Source organism: Carassius gibelio, chromosome B5 (assembly GCF_023724105.1).
Source record: "Carassius gibelio isolate Cgi1373 ecotype wild population from Czech Republic chromosome B5, carGib1.2-hapl.c, whole genome shotgun sequence".
In the NCBI taxonomy this organism is placed as follows: domain Eukaryota; kingdom Metazoa; phylum Chordata; class Actinopteri; order Cypriniformes; family Cyprinidae; genus Carassius; species Carassius gibelio.
In genome coordinates this window covers 31996722-32019122 of record NC_068400.1, presented here as the reverse complement: position 1 = coordinate 32019122, position 22401 = coordinate 31996722, and the positions used below count along the sequence as shown (strand labels likewise).

General features: G+C 35.6%; 2 protein-coding genes across 2 annotated transcripts; both read left to right on the top strand.

Annotated features, from left to right (window-relative positions):
* Window positions 1-121: 121 nt before the first annotated feature.
* Window positions 122-22160, top strand: LOC127958033 (calcium uptake protein 2, mitochondrial). The gene is made up of 12 exons (XM_052556813.1): window positions 122-375; window positions 16384-16519; window positions 17171-17202; window positions 17313-17388; window positions 17585-17632; window positions 18585-18667; window positions 19214-19267; window positions 19372-19466; window positions 19782-19953; window positions 20510-20618; window positions 20763-20920; window positions 21214-22160. Exons 1-12 carry the CDS (start codon window positions 181-183, stop codon window positions 21313-21315), a joined length of 1260 nt encoding a protein of 419 aa, XP_052412773.1. The 5' UTR covers window positions 122-180; the 3' UTR covers window positions 21316-22160.
* Window positions 1121-5191, top strand: LOC127958031 (uncharacterized). Its single transcript, XM_052556812.1, has 5 exons — window positions 1121-1703; window positions 2680-2813; window positions 3022-3187; window positions 3703-3996; window positions 4297-5191. The coding sequence occupies exons 1-5, from the start codon at window positions 1594-1596 to the stop codon at window positions 5087-5089; spliced, it is 1497 nt and encodes a 498-aa protein (XP_052412772.1). The 5' UTR covers window positions 1121-1593; the 3' UTR covers window positions 5090-5191.
* Window positions 22161-22401: the final 241 nt, after the last annotated feature.

The following is a 22401-nucleotide window of genomic DNA, read 5'->3' as shown; positions in this document are numbered from 1 at the left end:
AATGTTTAATGTATCTGTACGACTATTCTGCATTGCATTATAATCAACTGTCACCAGTTCGCAAGCGATGAAGAAATGCTGTCAGCCTGATGGGGGCGCCAAACGACAGCGTCTTATCACTCTAACTTCACTATAGACCAAAGTAGACTGATAAAAAAAACTTCCCGTAGTAGTAGAATAATGGCGACTTGGGCCAAGTTAGGCGTTAGTTTGCGGAATGCAGTCAGACGTTTCTGGCCTCTCAGAAACGTAGGGTATGGTCGTGCTATTGGAGCGGGTCTTCTGGGCACTGTTTTAGCAAACGGATTCATTCACTATAAAAATGAACCGCGATGGAGACTTTGGCCACACATCGTGCACGCGGAGGACGCGAAGGTAAACGAAATTCTCTAATTAGAGACAACTTTTCAAATGACTTCTCAACTACTTCGAATGTCATATTGTCTGTGAAGTTAAATACTTAACAGACAGACGCACTGTAAAGTCGTATGTTTGCTCTGAAGTCACTATGTTGATACAATTAAGTATCCGGTTTAATTTAAATATTAAAGTGGAACCAACAGATTTACAATTATTAAACGAATAAGCTCGTGTTTTAGTGAAGTGTGTCTAAACTGTAGCCTGTGTCACAGTATGTGGAGTCTCAATAAATCTTATGTCGTCTTATTGTTGCAAATGTTTATATAGACATATTTTAGATGGTTTGGACAGGAGCACGGTTACCAACACATTATAGGTGGAGCTCTTGTCTGTATAGTGTCATAGCAAACTGTAGCTACTATGTGACAGCTAGATTGCATAATTAATTGTTTGATTATGGCCTCATTATGTGATTAAATCTGGAAAATCTACATAATTAATTTAAACAGAAATATGTTACAATGAGAGCCTGGAATTTATTATTGAAGTAAATCTCCATGACCACATATTAGTGTAGTTATGATAATTCGGTAAACAGCTTAAAGGGATAGTTCACCCAAAAATGAAAAATTGATGTTTATCTGCTTACCCCCAGGGCATCCAAGATGTAGGTCACTTTGTTTCTTCAGTAGAACACAAACAAAGATTTTTAACTCGAACCATTGCCGTCTGTCAGTCATATAATGGAAGCGAATGGGCATCACAGCTTTGAGAGTAAAAAAAAAAAAAACATACACAAAACCAAATTAAACCCTGCGGCTCGTGACAATACATTGATGGGTAAAGACACGAAACGATCGGTATGTACAAGAAACTGAACAGTGTTTATATAATTTTTCTTACTCAGATTTTCAGTGCAATGTCTGAACTGTCCTGAGTGTGTTGATAACTATGGAAAGCCAAATGGGTCAGAATACGCGTGCTTTTCAACGCCGTATTCATTTTAAAACGCCGTTTTCATAACGCCGCCAGGCGTTAAATAAGCGCCGTTACGTGATAAGTTAACGCCAGACGCCACCAGGCGTTAAAATAACGCCACACGCCGACCGACGTTAAGTTAACGCGACACGCCACTTAAGATGCAAATTTATTCGCTCATCTACATGGACACACCTCTCATGGCTACGAGGACTCTACGGCAAGTCAGAGCATCCAGTTTGCAAGAGCGCGAAGATGGCAAGAAGAGCGTTTGTTTTGCAGTGTAAACACACTGTTAATGACTGCACTCGCCTTTTACTGTCTGATAATCCCGGGCCTGCTGTTTTTCAGTCATCATTAAACAGGTAAAGATTGTGTTTATGTTCTCCAAAATAATTTAGTTAGAGTTGTAACGGTCACGTTTTGATAGACACGATTACATGAGCTGTTGATTTAACTTGCTAATTTTAATGGCACAATAATGGCACAATATTTTTTTTTAACACAATTTACTAACTTTTATGCCCCAGAACTATGTTAAGTCATCTTAATACATTTTATGCAGTTGTTTGGAAGCAAACAAGATGCATTACAGTGTTTCTCCACCCTGGAACTGGGCACCCCCCAACACTGCACATTTTGTATGTCTTCCTTATCTGACACTGCCTTTTCAGTCCCCTGAGTTTCTTTTAATGAGCTAATGAGTTAAATCAGGTGTGTTTGATTAGGTAGACACACAAAATGTGCATTGCTGGAAATGCCAGAATGAACTGTCTCATATAGTTATTACAGGAATCACAAATAATTCCAACTTTGAAAATGATCAGTCGTTTGAACGAATGGACTGAATGATTTTTAAACATTTACTGACACCTACTAGCAGTGAGTATCTTTTTTAGTTTATGTTTAAAATATATTGGCTATATAGTTTCTCAAAAATTGAAATTCTTTTTATTAACATCTACCCACCCCAATGTTGTTTCAAACCTAAATGTCTATATTTCTTTTGGGGAACATATATTTTGAAGAATGCTGGTAACCAAGCTGTTTTAGTCATTAAATGTATGTAAATAATGATTCAGATGCAGCTTCAATAAATAAATAAATAAATTAAAAAAAATTGACAGTGTAGCCTAAATGTAAATTGAATATTTCTTTCTAAAGCAACATGTTAGAACAACATTTTTTAGACTTTAAAATGAGTTTTGAGGTTATTTTTCTTTCTTTTTAAAAAAACATAGCATGATATACTATTTAAAACAAAGCAAAAAATTATGTATTGTTATTAATTTATTTAATATAAAAATAATAATAATAAAAAAAAAAACATTTACTTTTTAGACTTCAAACCATGCTGAGGAGCCTGGAATGGGCAAAGGGGACTCTTCTACATACTCAGGCAGCAGATGAGATCATCCATGAAGTATCAGATTTTATTCAGGAGATTCAAACTTCTGAACCAAGAGCACAGGATGGTAAATGCAATCAAACAATCTTAATTACTCACAGTAAACTCCAGTTAGATTGTCTGATTTTGATGGCCAGTAACTTGACATCTACAGTAATATATTTTGAATAATTTTGCTAAGCATAACATATCACACAGACATACAAACTATTGGAAAAATTAAGAAGTCTGTTTATAATTGTTTATAAAAGCAATATATTATAATTATTCTACAGACAGCACTGTATATCGACCTCCACTGATTCGTAGTGGATCCAGAGGTGCACCATCTTATGTCATTACACAGGATCAGCTGTCATTTTTGTTGTCTTGTGGCTTCACTGTAAAACAGATTGCACAAATTCTACACACCTCCATATCCACAGTCAAGCGACGTTTAAGGTAAGTTATGTAATATAATAACTAATATCCATTGACTACACACATTACACCCTGTTCACAGGTGTATTTGTCATGCAAAACTAATAAAATGATGGAAACATTTTATTTTATCCCAGTTACATATGTTACATGTAGTGTGCATAATTACATGATACTGACCATAAACTAAACCCTAATCCTATTCCTAACCACAACCCTATAGTAAGTGCATCTAGATTATTATTATTATTATTTAGTACTTAAATGTGTAATTACACTGTGTAACCCGATTAATAAAGTGAATTTTATTTATATTTACATTTAGTCAGTTAGTGGACACTTTTATCCAAAGCATTTTATAACAATAGAAACATATTTGGGAATTTGCTCCACCTAGATTAAAATGTCATATGTTTAGGCTGACTGGAGTACTCATCTCATTAGATCATAATGAGTTGGGAAAAATGCTGAGTGCAACTTTTGATTTATTTTAGCGCTCCTATTAAATGTTAAAATGCTTGGATATATATTTCCAGGTGCTTCAATCTGTTGCAGTCTTCCTCATACTCAGATATATCTGATGCAGATTTAGATGAAAAAATTAGGGATATAGTGGCTGGAAATGACCAACTTGGACCAGAGGCAGTTCGAGCACAACTGAGGACAGAGGGAATTCGGGTTCAGAGGTGCAGAGTGCGGAGCAGTATGCATCGTGTCAACCCAAGGGCTGCAGCTCTCAGAGCAATGTCTCAGAGACTACGTAGAAGGTCCTACCGTGTCGCAGGACCTAATTCTTTATGGCATCTTGATGGAAATCACAAACTAATAAGGTAATTTTCTTTTTGAATGCAATCTTAAACATTGCATTATGCCTTAACCACTTTATTATTCTGTTGCTTTAACAAAATGCCATTAAGTCACTAAATTTAAAATTTGTTTTTAAAAGTCTAAATTTCAGAATTAAGCAGTTCATTAACAGAAATCAGTATGGCTGCATAAAAAGGGTTGTTGAAATGGATGTAACAGTGCTCTTGTAGAACATCTAAAGCACACCCTTCATTGGATATTTTGTTGTTGTCTAATGCAGGTTTTATGCTCAACTAAGTAATTATGTATTTGTGTTAATTTAGATGGAGGATAGTAATTCATGGTGCCATTGATGGCTACAGTCGGCTTGTCACCTTTCTCCAAGCATCTAACAACAATCGCAGCAGCACTGTCATGAACTGCTTCTTGGATGCCATTTCCAAATATGGAGTCCCTTCCAGAGTAAGGACTGACCATGGGGGAGAGAACAATGCAGTGTGCTTGTTCATGAACCTGTTCAGAGGCACTGAACGAGGGAGTGCTCTTAGAGGAAGAAGTACACACAATCAGAGGATTGAAAGACTTTGGGTCGATCTGTGGCGTGGGGTGTCAAATGTGTACTATGACCTTTTCCACTTTCTTGAGAGTGAGGGCATTGTGGATGTAGATAATGAAATGCACATGTGGGCTCTGCAATATGTCTACATCCCAAGAATTAACAAAGACTTGACAAATTTTAAACACCAGTGGAACAATCATGGTTTACGAACCGAGAGACACCAGTCACCTCTACAAATCTTTGTCCGGGATTGCCTGACACAACAGAGTCTGCCAAGTACTGCAATGCAGGAGATATTTGCAAGACCCTCAGACTCCACTGGAGGAGAGACTAATTCAGCAGAGCTTGTTGGTGGTGACAGTCATTCTGTATCTGGAGCGGTATCTCATGTGCATTGGCTTGAACGAGTTACCGTACCTCCAAACCAGTTCACTGTGACTGATGATGAGATGAAACAACTCACAGAACAAATTGATCCACTTGAAGGTCCCCGGGAAAATCTTGGAGTAAATGTACTTAAAAATGTCCTTTCTTTTGTGGAAAACCTAAGAATGTAAATTGACATTTAACAGTGTCACTGTTACTTGTTTGAAGTGTTTTACATGGCATGTGTCATATTCTGATCGGTATCTCCCCTCTACTTTCCTGACTCATTAATAGTTTATGTAAGGGCTAGTCATATCCCTGAGATAAAAAAAAAAAAAAAAAACACTAAATCACATTAATAAACAACTTTTTATTGTAATTGTGATGTAAATTTCATTAATTTGTAGTATAATCTGAATACTTTCAGATGTGGATTCTTATCAGATATCCCAAGACAGAGCAGAACTGGAGAAAGGGACAAAACTTAGCAACCCCTACAAACATCAAAAAGCTGTAGTAGAACTGTATGATGAAATGTCCATTGTATAACTTTAGATAATCGAAGTGCACACATCCAACAGGCTGAAGGGCTTAATGTGAGTGCTCAACCACGTAAATACCTAAAACTAAGAAGAAATTTGGCACACCACAGCTCCAAAAGTATTATGTTCTCATCAAAGGTGACATTCCGAGCCTACAAGCTCTTCATTAGACAATGAACACATACATAGTTCAGGTTTTATATATAGCACAAACCTGAATGACATGATCACCCACATGATCCAAAAAAGGGCAATCAGGAAATCACCTCACATAAAGGCAATAAACAAACCTAAAAGTGAATACAACCACTAACTACAAATTCTGAACCTAAGCCTATATAAAAAAAATAGCTGTAAAGTATACATAAATTATAGAATCAAATTTACATTTGATTCTATCTTGATGTTGATTGTTTTCTTAACATCAGGCATTTTATTTAATGATTTTTGTGAGAGATAAAGTATTGTTCTTTTATGTATATTTTGCAAGTATTTTTTTTTTTAATATGTTGAGGTTCAGCATTTGTAGTTAATGGTTGTTTTCACTTTTATGTTTATTGCCTTTATCTGATTGCCATTCGGTTTGGGGGGCGGGGGGTCATGTGGGTGATCATGTCACTCTAGTTTGATGTATGTGATCATTGTCTGATGAAGAGCTTGTAGGCTTGAAATGTCACTTTTGGTGAGAATATAAATATTTTTCTACTCTTAGAGCAGTGGTGTGCCAATTTAGCTCTTCATGTTTCATAATAAAACTTTAAAACATGAAAATATTTAAAACTATTACATCAGTAACAGCCAACACAATTTTTCTACATCACTCCAAAAGTGGGGGATTGCAAAATACCACTTTCCATGTTTTCTCTGAAGAGTTCATAGCTGGGATGGATTGGCAGCCTCAAGACAATGCTGCAGGTATTGGCCTCTGGAAAAATTTTAGGGGCCTCATTCTCTTGAGGGTGTAAGAACTCCAATTTGGGTTCCACTGGGAACCCTAGCCTCGGAATAGCAGTAGATCCTGACACAAATCCAAGAATCTTGTCTAAGGTGAGTGGATATGCAGTTCCTTCTAGTAAAAATGAACAGGAAAAAAAAAAGTTAATGACCATTTTGCAGATACAGAATACCAGTAAAGTAGTTGTCACAGTTTATTGTACTTCATGTTCTTCCAAACCCATATAAGTATCCTCATCCCAGATAACAATAAAGTATAGTTGAATGTACTAAAAATACTTAAAAACAAGCAAGTACTTTTGTAGTAAATTCATTTTTTTGTGCTAAATAAGATTATATTTTATATAGACACTAATTAAAGGTGTATTTCTACTTGCACTTGAAAAAGTATATTAAGTAGCACTAATACTCAAATTCATTTTTAGTGCATTGAAATAAAGTATCCTATCACAAAAATATACAGAGGACTTTTATTTGTGTACTTCTAAAGTTTGATTTCATTACATTAAAAATTAGTTCAATCTTAGTAGATTTTTATATAGTAATCCTAAATTAAACTTTTAATAAATATAAGTACATTTTCCCAACTGTACCACATAAGTACACTTAATATAAATTGATTTTAAGTGTAGTCAGATAAAGTAAACCAAATATACAAGTGTTTTATAAGTGTATTAGTTAAAGGTGTGCTATGGTTCAGTATATATTTAAAAGTGTATGAAAGATTTGTTCAAGTGGCAACTAAATACATTTTAATACAGGGATAATATGTTAAAAGCACACATGAGCTATGGGATTTCATCAAACATATATACATTTTTATTTAATTTATCTTAAAAAAATATGATAGATAGATAGATAGACAGACAGACAGACAGACAGACAGACAGACAGACAGATAGATAGATAGATAGATAGATAGATAGATAGATAGATAGATAGATAGCTAGATAGATAGATAGACAGACAGAGAGAGAGAGAGAGAGAGAGAGAGATCCAACATAGCTTCAGTTTGATCTCATACCTTCCACTTCTATGAGCCAGTCCCTCCAGAAACAGATTGTTCTACTCTCCACTACTCTCCTGTTGCTGCCAACTGGAGAAAGTTCTGCTTTAAACAAAGCAGATATGTCTTCGGCCAAAAGTGGCTTCTCCTCATACATAAATACTTCTTTAAAGAGCTGAGGATGCTTTTGCATCAAATGTAAAAGCCCAAGACACTCCAGGCCCTCTTTAAATCTAGATAAGCAAAACATGTACCAAATGTGAAACAATGACAAAATAGTACTGGTAATTTGTCAGGTGAAAATATCTGTACATTCTTATACTCACTGTTCCAAGGAATCCCTCAACCTGTTCTCGATGAAAAACTTGGTAGCTGATTCCACTAAGTTGTCTCTGTCTTCTAGCGTCTGGATGTGCCATAGAGACCCCAGCATACTTAATTGGTCAGACGCCTCCATTATAGCACACTGTGCTTCATTTACATTCTGTGCCAACTGGATCTAAATTGACAATGAATTTAACACAAAATTAGCCATTAAATACAAGAAACAAAATACTTATATAAAAAATTTAAATATTTAATGCACACACAAACCCTTAAGTAAGAGCTTTTTAAGGTTAAGGTTAACAATTTAAACATTCTAAGATATTACCACTATCGCCAAATTACAGTTACTAACAAAGCAACAGCTGGCATAAATGAAAATGTGCAATATATAAACTAACCTTGGTCATCTTTGCTCTGAAGTCATAGTCAGCAATCTCTTGAAGGTCTGGTACTGGGGGCTGAAGGTTGCACACCTGACAGAACAGTCTTTCTGAAAAAAAATTTGGCTCCACACCACCATGTATCAGGCACACAGCTATCATCCGTCCAACTATTTTGTACATTCCATTGTACAGTGCTGTAACACATGGGAAAAGCATTATTATGTCTATAAACAATGCTTAGAAAATGTGTGGTGCTTCTTAAAAAATTAATCACTTTTTTCATAGGGGACTATGTTTTAACTTTAATAATTAAAGATGATTTTTATAAAGACCTAATGACATTCAATGTGAAAGTGTGCAGAATTACAGAAAATTATAAAGGAGGCAAACTATTTTTCCAAAATGCTTAATGTAAACACACACACACACACACACAAATTAGGCAGGAGGTTACCTTTGGAATTGCAGGCAAGTGTTTTTTTCCAGTCCTCTCCATCAAATATTTCGCATGAGTGGATTTCCCTCATCAGCAAAGTTAAAAATTCTCTCGTTGGTCCACCCTCATCAGCGGCTCCCTCACCAATCCCATCAGCATCTCTGAACACAACATCTAGTTTTGCCTCAGGGTTAAAACGTTGGCGTCGGAAGGCTCTGATGCCACTGTCTAGGATGTTGCATCGTGTTACATTGATTTGGTTGGAAATGGGTGCAGCTGTAAAATCCACTTTGTTTGACATTGTATTTAACAATGATTTCAGGTCAACACTGAAAAAAAGAAATAAAAGAGAATGTTACTCCGTCTTTTGATCCAACTACAGTATAAATACATGTCTAACAACATCAATTGACTTACTCATACTCATCTTCATCTGAGATATAAATATCTGTGTCTGGACTGAGTAAAGAAAATGCCACTGAAACTTCTGGAGAGGAGGCCACGGCTGGAGCTGGAGCAGCAGAGGAGGCCACGGCTGGAGCTGAGAAGGAGGCCACGGCTGGAGCTGAGAAGGAGGCCACGGCTGGAGCTGGAGCTGGAGAGGAGGCCACGGCTGGAGCTGGAGCTGAGAAGGAGGCCACGGCTGGAGCTGGAGCTGAGAAGGAGGCCACGGCTGGAGCTGGAGCTGGAGAGGAGGCCACGGCTGGAGCTGGAGCTGGAGAGGAGGCCACGGCTGGAGCTGGAGCTGAGAAGGAGGCCACGGCTGGAGCTGGAGCTGGAGAGGAGGCCATGGCTGGAACTGGAGCTGAGAAGGAGGCCACGGCTGGAGATGAGAAGGAGGCCACGGCTGGAGCTGGAGCTGGAGAGGAGGCCACGGCTGGAGCTGGAGCTGAGAAGGAGGCCACGGCTGGAGCTGGAGCTGGAGAGGAGGCCATGGCTGGAACTGGAGCTGAGAAGGAGGCCACGGCTGGAGATGAGAAGGAGGCCACGGCTGGAGCTGGAGCTGGAGCTGGAGAGGAGGCCACGGCTGGAGCTGGAGAGGAGTTCACTTGTGCAAGTGCATAAGTACTCTGTAAAATTGAACAACTGTGATCTTTCATTTGAATGTACTATTGCACTATTTGTAGCACTTTTGTTTATACATAATATAAAGGAAGCAATAAAATATTAGGCTTTCCAAAAAACGAAGACTGATATGAAATAGATCAAACAATAGGAACACAGTTTCTACATAATACTGCAGACACAAAGAGGCCTTTTGAATATTAGATTAGATTACCTTCTCTTGTACATAAAGTGCCGATCTTCCTAGCTGCCCACTAGCAATTATGGCTGCTGGGGTTTTTGACTCCAGACTCAAACGTGAAACCTGCCTCTGTGCATCAACCCTGCATAATTCAAACTCTCTCCCTTGAAGCTGTGGAAACGTGCTTCTGAGAATTTCTGCAAACTGTGTCTCACTCTGCTCTCTCTGTACAACAAGTCTCTGACTGGCAATGGCATCTATTGGTCAACAATGTGAAATGCTGTTAGTTTAATTTGTTTACAATCAACATGACAATTTCATGAATAGCATTATAAGCAAAGGACTTACCTCTCAAAGAAGATAACCGATCAATACCAGTGCGGAGAAGAGTTACTTTAAATGTACATGTCACATTTCTCCTCCGCGTCCTTCTGGGACGAGCAGGACCATGCAACGGCTGTTCGTTGCGGAACATCTCAAACCTTTCAGAGAACATTTAAACATAACTCTACTACGAAATTTAAACATATTTGCTATAACCTAATTAATGATCTGAGATAAAGTAAGTTTGATACTTATTGTTTGTTATTATAATGTCATGATTTAAGTTGTCGAATTAAATCATCCAATGAATTTATAGGGCTAATAAATAGATTTTATTTAAAGATTTTACAGATAGATAGATAGATAGATAGATAGATAGATAGATAGATAGATAGATAGATAGATAGATAGATAGATAGATAGATAGATAGATAGATAGATAGATAGGCAGACAGACATTCCCTACCTGTCCACAAGACTTTGTTCTCCAAGCTCTGCTGGTGATGCTTCAAGTAAACTGTCAAGTTGGGCATTTATGCGATCTCTAATCCCACTGAGACGTCTTCTAAAATTATTAGGTACACCAGACATCTTTGTTGTTCTCTGATAAAGAGATTAATAATGACCTAACAATCTAAAAAACGCGCCAGACACTACATCCGGTGCTGTCTTAAAATCATAAATGAATCAGACGTTTGAACGAATCGATTTAATAAATGATTCAGTGACATGCTGCCACCTACTGGCGGTTTCAGTTTCATTTTATAAATTGAGTCATTTAAATTGTTTAATATTTCTATATTCAAAACTTCATATTTTAAACATTAATCTCATAACATCGTTATTATGCATGAAGTCTGTAAATATTCCTTAATGCAACAAAAAAAGTTAAGTGCATGGCAAAGATGAAATGTTGATGCTAAGTTAAAATCTAAATGTTTTGGCTTTAAAATATGGAATACATTTAATAAAGTTTGAAAAAGGGGATTATAAAGGTTAAAAAACTAATCTTTAAGGAGTCAAATATCGCCCTATAATGTATATATATATATATATATATATATATATATATATATATATATATATATATATATATATATATATATATATATATATATATATATATATAGTACAGACCAAAGGTTTGGACACACCTTCTCATTCAAAGAGTTTTCTTTATTTTCATGACTATGAAAATTGTAGATTCACACTGAAGGCATCAAAACAATGAATTAACACATGTGGAATTATATATGGAATTATATACATAACAAAAAAGTGTGAAACAACTGAAAATATGTCATATTCTAGGTTCTTCAAAGTAGCCCCCTTTTGCTTTGATTACTGCTTTGCACACTCTTGGCATTCTCTTGATGAGCTTCAAGAGGTAGTCACCTGAAATGGTCTTCCACAGTCTTGAAGGAGTTCCCAGAGAGATGCTTAGCACTTGTTGGTGCTTTTGCCTTCTGTCTGCGGTCCAGCTCACCCCTAAACCATCTCGATTGGGTTCAGGTCCGGTGACTGTGGAGGCCAGGTCATCTGGAGCAGCACCCCATCACTCTCCTTCTTGCTCAAATAGCCCTTGATGCCTTCAGTCTGACTCTACAGTTTACATAGTCATGAAAATAAAGAAAACTCTTTGAATATATATATATATATATATATATATATATATATATATATATATATATATATATATATATATATATATATATAAAGAAATGTAAGCATAGACGCCTTAAGACCTTAATGTTACCTTTTAAAAACTAATTGCAAACGTTTACGCAAAGTGTATTAAATATAATCTACAAATCATGCAATACTGTACAACTAATTAAGAAAGGTTTTGAGAGATAGGCTAATCAGTCCAATGAGAGACAAGTACTAATCATTCTAATTGTTTATTAAATAATTCTTTCTTTTCACTAATTAATGTTTATGTTTTTATTAAACACATTAATAATGCTTATATTTTAGCATGTGCAATTTCACAAAGTATTTATAATGTGGCCAAAATTGCTTAATATTCAAGAAGGACATATAGAAATATGAAATAAATGTAATGTTATTATAGATTACAAAGAGATTAATAATGAAATACATCCAAAAGGTCATTATATATATATATATATATATATATATATATATATATATATATATATATATATATATATATATATATATATATAGAAATATATATATATATATATATATATATATATATATATATATATATATATATATATATATATATATATATATATATATATTTCAACACAGATTATAGATATATTTTGGAATATATTACAAGAAATTTATTATTTAACTGTTGTAATAATTTCCAAATTTACACTCATTTGTGTCATGTAATAACAATATTCATTATATGTATATATGTATATATATATATATATATATATATATGTGTGTGTGTGTGTGTGTGTATTTGTTTTTCTATTCTGGTGGGGACTTAAACCTGAATACACACAGACTCATGGGGACTCGTGTCACGGAGGGGACCTAAATTGACCTAAAAATGCAGAAAGTTTCCTGTGAGGGTTAGGTTTAGGGGTAGGGTTGGTGTAGGGCGATAGAAAATACGGTCTGTACAGTATAAAAACCATTACACCTATGGAGAGTCCCCACAAGGATAGCTGACCAGACGTGTGTGTGTGTGTGTAAGTGCTTTATTGTAAAAATTCAGGTATCTACTTTTGAGTATGATTTCAGTTTATCATATGTTATTATGTTTTAAAAAGGAAGAAAAAGTACCCTCAAAAGATATTTTATCATATAGCCAAATTGTGTTAAATGAGAAAAGCAAAGAATGAGAAAACAGAATCAAAATGTAGCTTTAAAAATGTATATTTAATTTAGGTTTACACATGCTATGCTTTGTTTCAGAAGTTGCATCTGAATCAACATATATTTACAGACTAAAACAGTTTGGTTATCAGCATTCTTCAAAATATCTTCCTATGTTCCTCAAACGCAATAAAGACATAAGGTTTGAAACAACATTGGGTTGAGTAAATGTAAATAAACAGAATTTCTATTTTTGTAAAACTATGGCCAACTATTTATTAAATTGAAATGATATCCTACTCAAAATATAATATAATAATAAAATAATAATATTACTTCCTTATTAATTTAACTGTTGAATAAAATCATTTCCACATTTTCACTCATTCGTGCCTGGGGTGATAACTTCATGAGACAAAAGCTTATTCAGGGGCATTTATCCCCTATATGTACAATTGTAAGGGCTCTTCTTGCCATCTTCGCGCTCTTGCAAACTGGATGCTCTGACTTGCCGTAGAGTCCTCGTAGCCATGAGAGGTGTGTCCATGTAGATGAGCGAATAAATTTGCATCTTAAGTGGCGTGTCGCGTTAACTTAACGTCGGTCGGCGTGTGGCGTTATTTTAACGCCTGGTGGCGTCTGGCGTTAACTTATCACGTAACGGCGCTTATTTAACGCCTGGCGGCGTTATGAAAACGGCGTTTTAAAATGAATACGGCGTTGAAAAGCACGCGTATTCTGACCCATTTGGCTTTCCATAGATAACATCTGGCACCTGACATATCTTCTTCTTCTTCTTGCTTCATGGTGGATCGCAGACTTATAAGTGCATTACCGCCACCTATCTGCAACAGTTTGAGTAAAAAAGAAATCTTTCTTTGTGTTCTGCTGCCTATTCACAGGGGATTAGTATTATCTAGACTGACAAGCTATGCAATATTGCATTCATTATTGCAAATGAATCGCCTTTGATAATGAACGCGATATTGTGTAGCTTGTCAGTGATCTATGGCTCTGTCTATTAAAGGCTGCTCCATTTGAAAGCAGGTGATGGCTATTTAGCGGTAATCATGGAACCAGATTTACTGACTAGATGCGCATGATTATATCGTTAGATTTATCGCCCAGCCCTACCCCCCACATCAGAATTTTGTGTGGTGAATTCGCATGGCATAAGCGAAGCCTGTGATTTTACTTTAATTGACCGATTTATCTCCTGGATACCCGGATGTCAAGGCTTGTGTAAGGTGTAGCGATATGATGACAGCACCCAAAATACTATCAAACACTCCAACGCTGCATTATTTTTTGTGAAAGATGGATAAAAAGGCACAAAAAAACAAAAACCTCGAAAAATGATATATAACCTTCCAAATCGCAGAGATGCCGATTTGCACGAGACCAATATTATCACAGGACATTGGTGTTCGGCGAAATATGGTAGGTCTTTTGCAGGGGAATTTTTACTTTACAAATTACAGACATGGCCAATTCGCACGGGATTAAGATCACAGACAACCTCTGCAATTATTACTGGAGGTCACCAGGTAATACTAATCCCTTGCGAATAGGGCTAAAGTCACCTGAAGAACAACATATTTTTAAAACATTTCAGAATTGTTGTGCAAAAAAAATAACAAGTATAAAATCCACATTTGGCTCTCTTTTCAAGTATTATTTTAGTATTTATATACAATTATGAATAAAAAATATTTATTGATATTTTTTATTCATTTTTACTTTAATATTTATATTTACATTTTAATGATAAGTTTTAGAATCTTGTGTGCAGTTATATTTTTTTATATTTTTTTAAACAACTTTGTTAATAAATAGTTTAAAATTTAAACTTGATTTCATCTTAATTATTTCCATTATTTTCAAGGCAACATTTAACATTTTGGGGTTTTTAAAGTTTTTCATCTTAAATTCATATTTTATTTTATTTCAGCTTTTTTCATCTATATATATATATATATATATATATATATATATATATAGATAGATAGATAGATATTGTGCTTAAAGTTAGACAATTGTCACCTACTTTTTGTTTAAAATGACACTGAACTTGACTCAACTTTCCAGTTTTAACATTAGATCATCATTTACAATAGTGCAATGGACCATAAAAAGTGCATAGAAAATATTCAGTATTCTGGATGATACAGTATGAATACATGAATACAGTAGTGCAAGTAATAACAAGTGACCTTTTTTGTTTGTTTGTTTGTAAATCAGATGTAGTGTTGAGGAGGGGTGAGAAGTGTGTGTGTTTGGTGCGTGTTGGGGCGGGGGTGTCAGAGGGCAGAATTCAGTAAGGAGACAGCTGTAGGGAAAAAGGTGTTCCTGAGTCTATTGGTCCTTGACCAGAGGCTTCTGAACACCTCCTGAAGTGCAAGAGGTTAAACAGTATATGGTCAGGGTGAGAAGAGTCCTTAAGAATGCTGCGAGCTTGACATAGACTGCAATAGCAGGAAGTGGTGTCCCTGTGATGCGTTTGGCAGTTTTCACTAACCTCTGCAGTGCCTTGAGGTCAGCAACTGAGCAGTTCCCATACCAGACTGTGATGCAACTGTGCAGGATGCTCTCAATCGCTCACAGGTAAAAGTTCACCAGGATGGCTGAAGACAGCTGGTTTTTCTTCAGTGTCCTGAGGAAGAAGAGGCACTGCTGAGACTTCTTGAACAGGCACTGTTTGAGGTCCAGGACAGGTCCTATATAGTGGTTCCCAGGAACTTGATGCTGGAGACACATTCAACAACCATCCTGTTAATGTGGATGGGGTCATGTGTGCTTCCTTTCTTCTTCCTGAAGTCCACAAGGAGCTCCTTTGTTTTGCTGGTGTTGAGGAGCAGGTTGCTGTCAGCGCACCATGCAGCCAGGTGCTGTACCTCCTCCCTGTAGGCAGTCTCATCATTGTCTCTGATGAAGCCAATCACTGTGGTGTCATCTGCAAACTTAAAGGGTTAGTTCACCCAAAAATTTTAATTGTCATTGATAACTCACCTTCATGTCGTTCCAAACCCGTAAGACCTCCGTTCTCCCTTACACAGATATTTTAGATTTAGATTTAGAGAGCTTTCTGACCCTTCATTGAAACTGTGTGTATGATATACTGTCCACGTCCAGAAAGGTAATAAAAACATCATTACAGTAGTCCATGTGACATCAGAGGGTCAGTTAGAATTTGTTGAAGCATCGAAAATACACTTTGGTCCAAAAATAACAAAAAATTACGACTTTATTCAGCATCGTCTTCTCTTCAGGGTCTGTTGTGAGTGCGACTGCTGTGACTGTTGATGTACGACGCTGCTGATGTGTTATCTTTGTTATTGGGTGCACCAGAAAAGACATCAGAAGCGTCGTACATCAACAGATAAAATAAAATAAAAGTAAAAGTGTGCACTGCTTGTAAATAAAACATCTGCTCTTTCTCTCCATTTTTGTAAATCTGTAAAGAAAGAGGAGATCAAAGTACCACCAGTGTCCATGAGACGCCTGCGGTTTAACCAGTTTGCCTCTATGATCTATGAAGAAGAGCCATACATGACACCCAGAGACTTCCTCCATTCAGTCCTGATGGAGAATGTGGATTGTAAGTGACATGCCGCATATGGATGTGCGAACATTCAGGGAAAAAATGAAAAAAAAAACACTAGGGAAGCAGTATTATGTATAAATTATTATGTGATATTGTGCCTGCATTTTTATTCTATTAGACATTTGGGCTATACTTTATTTTAAGGTGTCCTTTTGACAGTGTAATTACACAACATTAGGTGATTAATTTAAAAAAACAACATGAATTTACTATATGATTAGGGTTTGGTTTAGAGTTAGTTGCATGACTAGCAAGCACACTGTAAAATAAAGTGCTGCTTAGCCACATTTGATTTTATGTAAATGTAAACTCCTTATGAGGGCTTTTATCAACGATAATTTAATAACATGCATCTTATCAAAGCAATCTTACAGCGAGAGACCAGTCAACACAAAGACCCTAAAATGCTGACATGTACGTTCTTCTCACTTACATTCTTATTTATACAAGCGTGTTTCCGGTTTGAGTGTGCATCTGAGTGCATGTCAGATCACTTCTGCATGTTAGGCCTTGTGTTCATAAAGTGGGCGTAATGTAACCCAATATCTCTTCAAAAACCACTACAGGCCTCAAAGCTATTTTTCTGTTGATTTTCACTATGCTGCAAAATATTGTTAAGCAATCTTTGATCTTTCTCTTTTACAGGCAAACTAAAGAAAAAGATGCTGACTAAAGCAGTAAGTGCAGTTTGTTTGCTCAAATGAATGTTGCTCCAAAAAACAGACTTTGCAGTTAAAAAAAAAAAACAGTTAAAGCTTTGCCTAATATCTAACTGGTCCATGGACAGGATGTGGACGATATGATAAGGGTGGCTTCCAGGGCTGAGGCAGGAAATAACATGTTCAGAGGAATCGGAGACAAAGGTACATGTCAAGCAAACACATGCCTCACGTATGCCAGAGTACACCTGCTTTAGTAAAGTATCTGTGTTTGTGTGCACTCATTGAGCATGTGCCATAATGAAAACGTAATTTTTAAAATGGTATGGTTAATAAAAACATTGATTTAACATTTAATATTAATTACATTATTAATACATATCTTGAACCATTGTTTCAGGGCTGATCTCTTACACGGAGTACCTGTTTCTCCTCACTATTCTTACAAGTAAGTATTCCCTAACCTTTTTATATAATTTCATACACCGTGTCCTATCAGTGCCAGTCCAGAATGATAATCAGATGGACACCGGTTTGTAGTCTTAGTCATTGGTAGCCAAAAATGGACAAAAAGTCACTTCCTTTTCAGCAGGACTTATTTTGTACTTAGCAATTTGCATTCCTGAGATTTGATTCTTTGTCACTGTATCAAAATTTGTCTGCACTGTGCTGCACCACTAGTGAATCAACAGCATCATGGAAAATTTCACTTTGGCTGAGATTGCAGTCTGAATTGAAATGTCAATGCATCATTGTGCTCACTGGTTGCATGCAGCATCAAACATACAGTATATCTTCTAGTTTGGATTATAATTTTGGCGACTTGTTTTGTGACAAATAAAAAATAGTTAATAAAATCACTAAGTGTGGAATATAAATCAGAGTATGTACTTAAAGTTCTCATTCTCATCGAATTCACAGAAGACAAGTAGGAAGAAAACTGATCTACAGTTTAATCACTGTGAAGTCTCAGCACCACAATTTATTATTCTTAAACTGCTTTAATGCAATCACTGATTATAGTTGTGTGTACTGGAATAGATATGCAAAAAACAAATTAAAATTGTTTGGTAATGTCAGTTTCAGTTCAGTTGTGCTGTTTGTTTTTGATATAAAGTTTTCTTAATTTAGTGACACATGCAAATACATTGCATATCGTACATGTGCATGTTCACTAAGAGCTTGCTATGAAACTGTACAATAACATCCAAATTATACCACAAGTAATATTAGTGATATTGACGGACACTGATTTGCAATACAGCAAACAGTCTCCTTCATTTTCTTTATACTGTGTGTGTGGTGAGGTTTTTTTTTTTTTTCTCACTTGAGGGGTCACAGATTATTCATGAAAGCCGGTATCCATTGCTTTACTCAGTTTAACTGCACTGTGATTCCAGAACCTGAAACAGGATTTCATATTGCTTTCAAAATGCTTGATATTGATGGCAATGAGCATGTGGACAAGAAGGAATTTCAGAAGGTATGGAATGCTTTTTCACATTGGATTATATGACACCATGTTGCCTTCACAGTCATACTGATAAGTGCAAATGTTGTTTTAAAACACCTTTGATGTAAATGAGGGTAATTATATGAAGAACTCTGCAGAGCTTAGAAAGTTCTCTTGACTGGATTTTAAACACTCTGGATTGTAAGTGTTGTGGTCATTAGGGTCTGTCTGCTTTGTGTCTTTTAATGCTGGCATGAGATGAGACAGATGTGCAACAGGTATGTGGGTATAATTGATGCATGATTGGTGCATGAATGCTTAATTTAATTTGAATTTAGTTGGGTTTAAATGTTGAGTCTATTCACATGTATCAGTTTGCCATGTGGTCAAGGTCTAGAAGATTCACAGAAGCTGAAAAAGCTATTTGAATATAAACTATGTCATAAACTCATGACATACTGTACCTTAACGAACAAACATTTGCATAAACACAAGAGAACGAGTGAATAAGAGTCCGTTTTTGGAATGTGATGTCTTCTACCAGCATTCTACTATGTTCTTTTTTTTTTTTTTAAGCTGAAGAAAATAATTAGACCGAGAAAAGAGCTTCTAAGGCAGGATGGGACAGAGGTGGGTACATGTTGTGTTTAGCAACTTTGCATGTTATTTGGAGATTTAGAATATGTTATTTTTTATATATTATACTTTTGTCGTTATACTTTGTTTCTTTACAGCTGTCTCACATTGTTGATGATGTCAACACTACACTCGAGGTGTTCTTTTTTGGGAAAAATGGCAAGAATAAACTTCATTACAAAGATTTCTGCAGGTAAAGTACTGCCTGTGTTTACTTTAATACAGTATGTTAGTGTATGTATAATATAAACTAAAAATGTATTTATGTATGCTACAAAAATAGCATAATTAATAGAATTTCAAAATCAGGATGTTTTTGTATTAGATATACAGCAACGTACTTTAGACCTCCAAGTAAAAATAATAAAACGTTCTGTTGAAAATCTGAACATTGTTCAAAGTAAAATGGCCCTTTAATTACAACACTATCCTGTGTTTTAACTTTGTTAAGCCTTGAGGGATGTATTGCAAGAGTTTTTTTTATTATTATTATTATTATTTGTTTTAGATTTATGGAAGACCTGCAGGCAGAAGTGCAAGAAGTTGAGTTCCTGCGGTTTTCTAACGGGATGAAGACCATGAGGCGGGAGGACTTTGCTGAGTGGCTGCTTCATTACACCAATGAAGAGAACAATGAGGCATACTGGGAAAACATGAGAAAGAGGATCCCCACTGGAGAGGTAACATCTTTTAAACACTAACACTGATAGTCCTGAATATTATTAGCATATCTGCTGTTTAACACGAACCAAGACTGATCTTGGGTAATTTTTTCTAGTTTGAAGGAATATATTCTAAATGTAACTAGTAAGTGGCTAATATGCCAGTGGCCACTCTTCAGAGATTTTCAGCATATAGATGAAAAATGTGCTCTATTCAGCTCTCCATCAGTCATATTTCTAGAGAAGAGTGGGCAAAACTTGTGTCACTCCTGAGTACAAAGCATTAAACCACCTAGAGTTGGTATGAAGAGGATTCTGGAGCCTGCTGACCTGTTTGCCAAGTGCTGTTTATGATGAAAACCATCACCTGGCTAAAATGATATCAACTGAAAAGCATGGCTGGTTGCATTTTATATTGTGCATTTAAATTGTAATATAATGTTAAAAGTAAATATTTTCTATAACAGCAAAAAAATGTAATTTGAAATGTTACGTTCGTTGCATCCTGCAAAAGCATTATAATTCCATTCTTATATTTTAAATCTTCTGACTTTTTTATATATGTGTTTGTCAGAGTATCTCCTTTGATGAATTTAAAGAATTCTGTCTCTTTACCTACCATCTGGAAGACTTTGCCTTCTCAGTCAAAATGATTAATGAAGCCAACAGGCCAATAGGAATGGGTAAGACTAATCTGGATGCAAGTAGTTATTAACTTTTAATAATGAATAATCGATTGTCCTCAGTGCATTTTAATGACAGGTCAAAATTATATTGATTGAGGAACTGAAATGCATAGCACTCTCCCAATATTTTTTGCTCCATAGCTGAGTTTAAGCGAGCAGTGAAGATAGCGACGGGTCATGACCTTTCAGAGAATGTTCTGGACACCGTTTTTAAGATCTTTGACCTGGACGGGGACAACTGTCTGAGCCATAAGGAGTTCCTCGCTGTGATGAAAGACAGAGTTCTTCGTGGACTCCGGGTGAGAAAGAATTCAGTCCTTTAACTGATAATTAATTATTAATTTCCAAAGTTTCATTTAGTTAATTTACAATGTTATGCTATCAATCATTTAATAAATATAATTAGTGTAAAAAATATTATTGGTACTCAAATCTGACATATGTGCCAATGTCTATGCCAACAACAATGCACATGAGGGAGCAATTATAGCCAAATCTTGTTACAGTAGTTATTAATCTTTGTGATTGTGTGTAAGTGGCTCAGTACAGTAAACGGTAGACTTATTGTAGATTGCACCTGTGTGTTGTATAGGTTCAGCACCAGTATGGTATTTCTGGTTATTGGAAATGTGTGAAAAGAGAGACACTGCAAGGAGCTCAAGAGGCTCTCCGTAAAACCGGCAGCCCTGTCTGACTCAGGAAGAGGTCTGCCTTTGAGCGTGTCGCTGGTCAGATGTGGTGATGCATGCAATTCCTTGTATGTCTGTGGAGGAGAATGGTACATAATTAATACAAGCACCAGGGATTGTTAGTTGTACTGTCAGTATACTTTTCCTTTAAAATGTTTACATGGTCCAAAGAAAATATTGCTTTTAAAGCAATATGACTTTTGGGCCAAAACCTAAAAAAGAAACAATATTCATATTAAAAGTTAATGACATGACTATGAGCTTTATTGAAAATCTGTGAAATGTTTTTTCACCTTGAATTTGTGAAATGGCCTTTGCACAGTCCAACACTGTCAGTTATTTTTTTTTATTTTTTTTTTGGTTATAGGAAAAATGTTTTTAATCACATATAGCCATAATTTTACTTTGGATGTGGTGGTGTTTACATATCTGTATGTGAAACTTTGCTGTTATGTAAACTTGTAACAAATTACCCTGTGGATAAGATGCATGTAATGCAGATTATTTGAATTATGCAATTATCCCCACAAATTGCTTTTGGGACTGTTTTTTGGTTAAAGAGATGAGCAGTTCCACTTTTAGTGTGCTCATTGTAATTGTATTTAAATGAGTCTTGTCAGATTGTGATGGATGGTGAAATACAGGTTTATTTCTTTAAATTGTTAGACTCTGTGTGATATTTGTGAGGATAGTTGTTTAATCTGTGGAATCAGTGTTTTTTTTCGGGGGTGGTATTTGGTGTATTGTATACATGTTATTTTCTGGGGCACTTTATTATATTAAAAATACTACTTTTGTAGTGTTAAAATTGCATTAATTTTCCATTAATAAAAGAAACGAATCATGGGAAGAGTGATGACTATCAGTTATTTAAAATATTACAGGGATTTACTGTAAACTATGCAAAATATATTATGAACAATAAGTGAAAGGTTTCATAAGTTTTTTGTCTTGTTGTAATCGTAAATAATCTGCAGTGTTGCCTCAGGTAATCGACGTTATTATTATTTTTTTTATCACTTCGTAGCACCTGAAAGTTGTTCCATATTTAATAACCTCTATAACATAGTGCTATGTTTTCATGTATAATT

Coding starts and splice junctions, on each gene's coding strand:
- LOC127958033 (XM_052556813.1), top strand. CDS start 181: ATGGCGACTTGGGCCAAGTTAGGCGTTAGTTTGCGGAATGCAGTCAGA. Junction 376..16,383: donor TGCACGCGGAGGACGCGAAG/GTAAACGAAATT, acceptor AAATCTGTAAAG/AAAGAGGAGATCAAAGTACC. Junction 20,619..20,762: donor CAACAGGCCAATAGGAATGG/GTAAGACTAATC, acceptor TTTGCTCCATAG/CTGAGTTTAAGCGAGCAGTG.
- LOC127958031 (XM_052556812.1), top strand. CDS start 1,594: ATGGCAAGAAGAGCGTTTGTTTTGCAGTGTAAACACACTGTTAATGAC. Junction 3,188..3,702: donor ACAGTCAAGCGACGTTTAAG/GTAAGTTATGTA, acceptor ATATATTTCCAG/GTGCTTCAATCTGTTGCAGT. Junction 3,997..4,296: donor GGAAATCACAAACTAATAAG/GTAATTTTCTTT, acceptor GTGTTAATTTAG/ATGGAGGATAGTAATTCATG.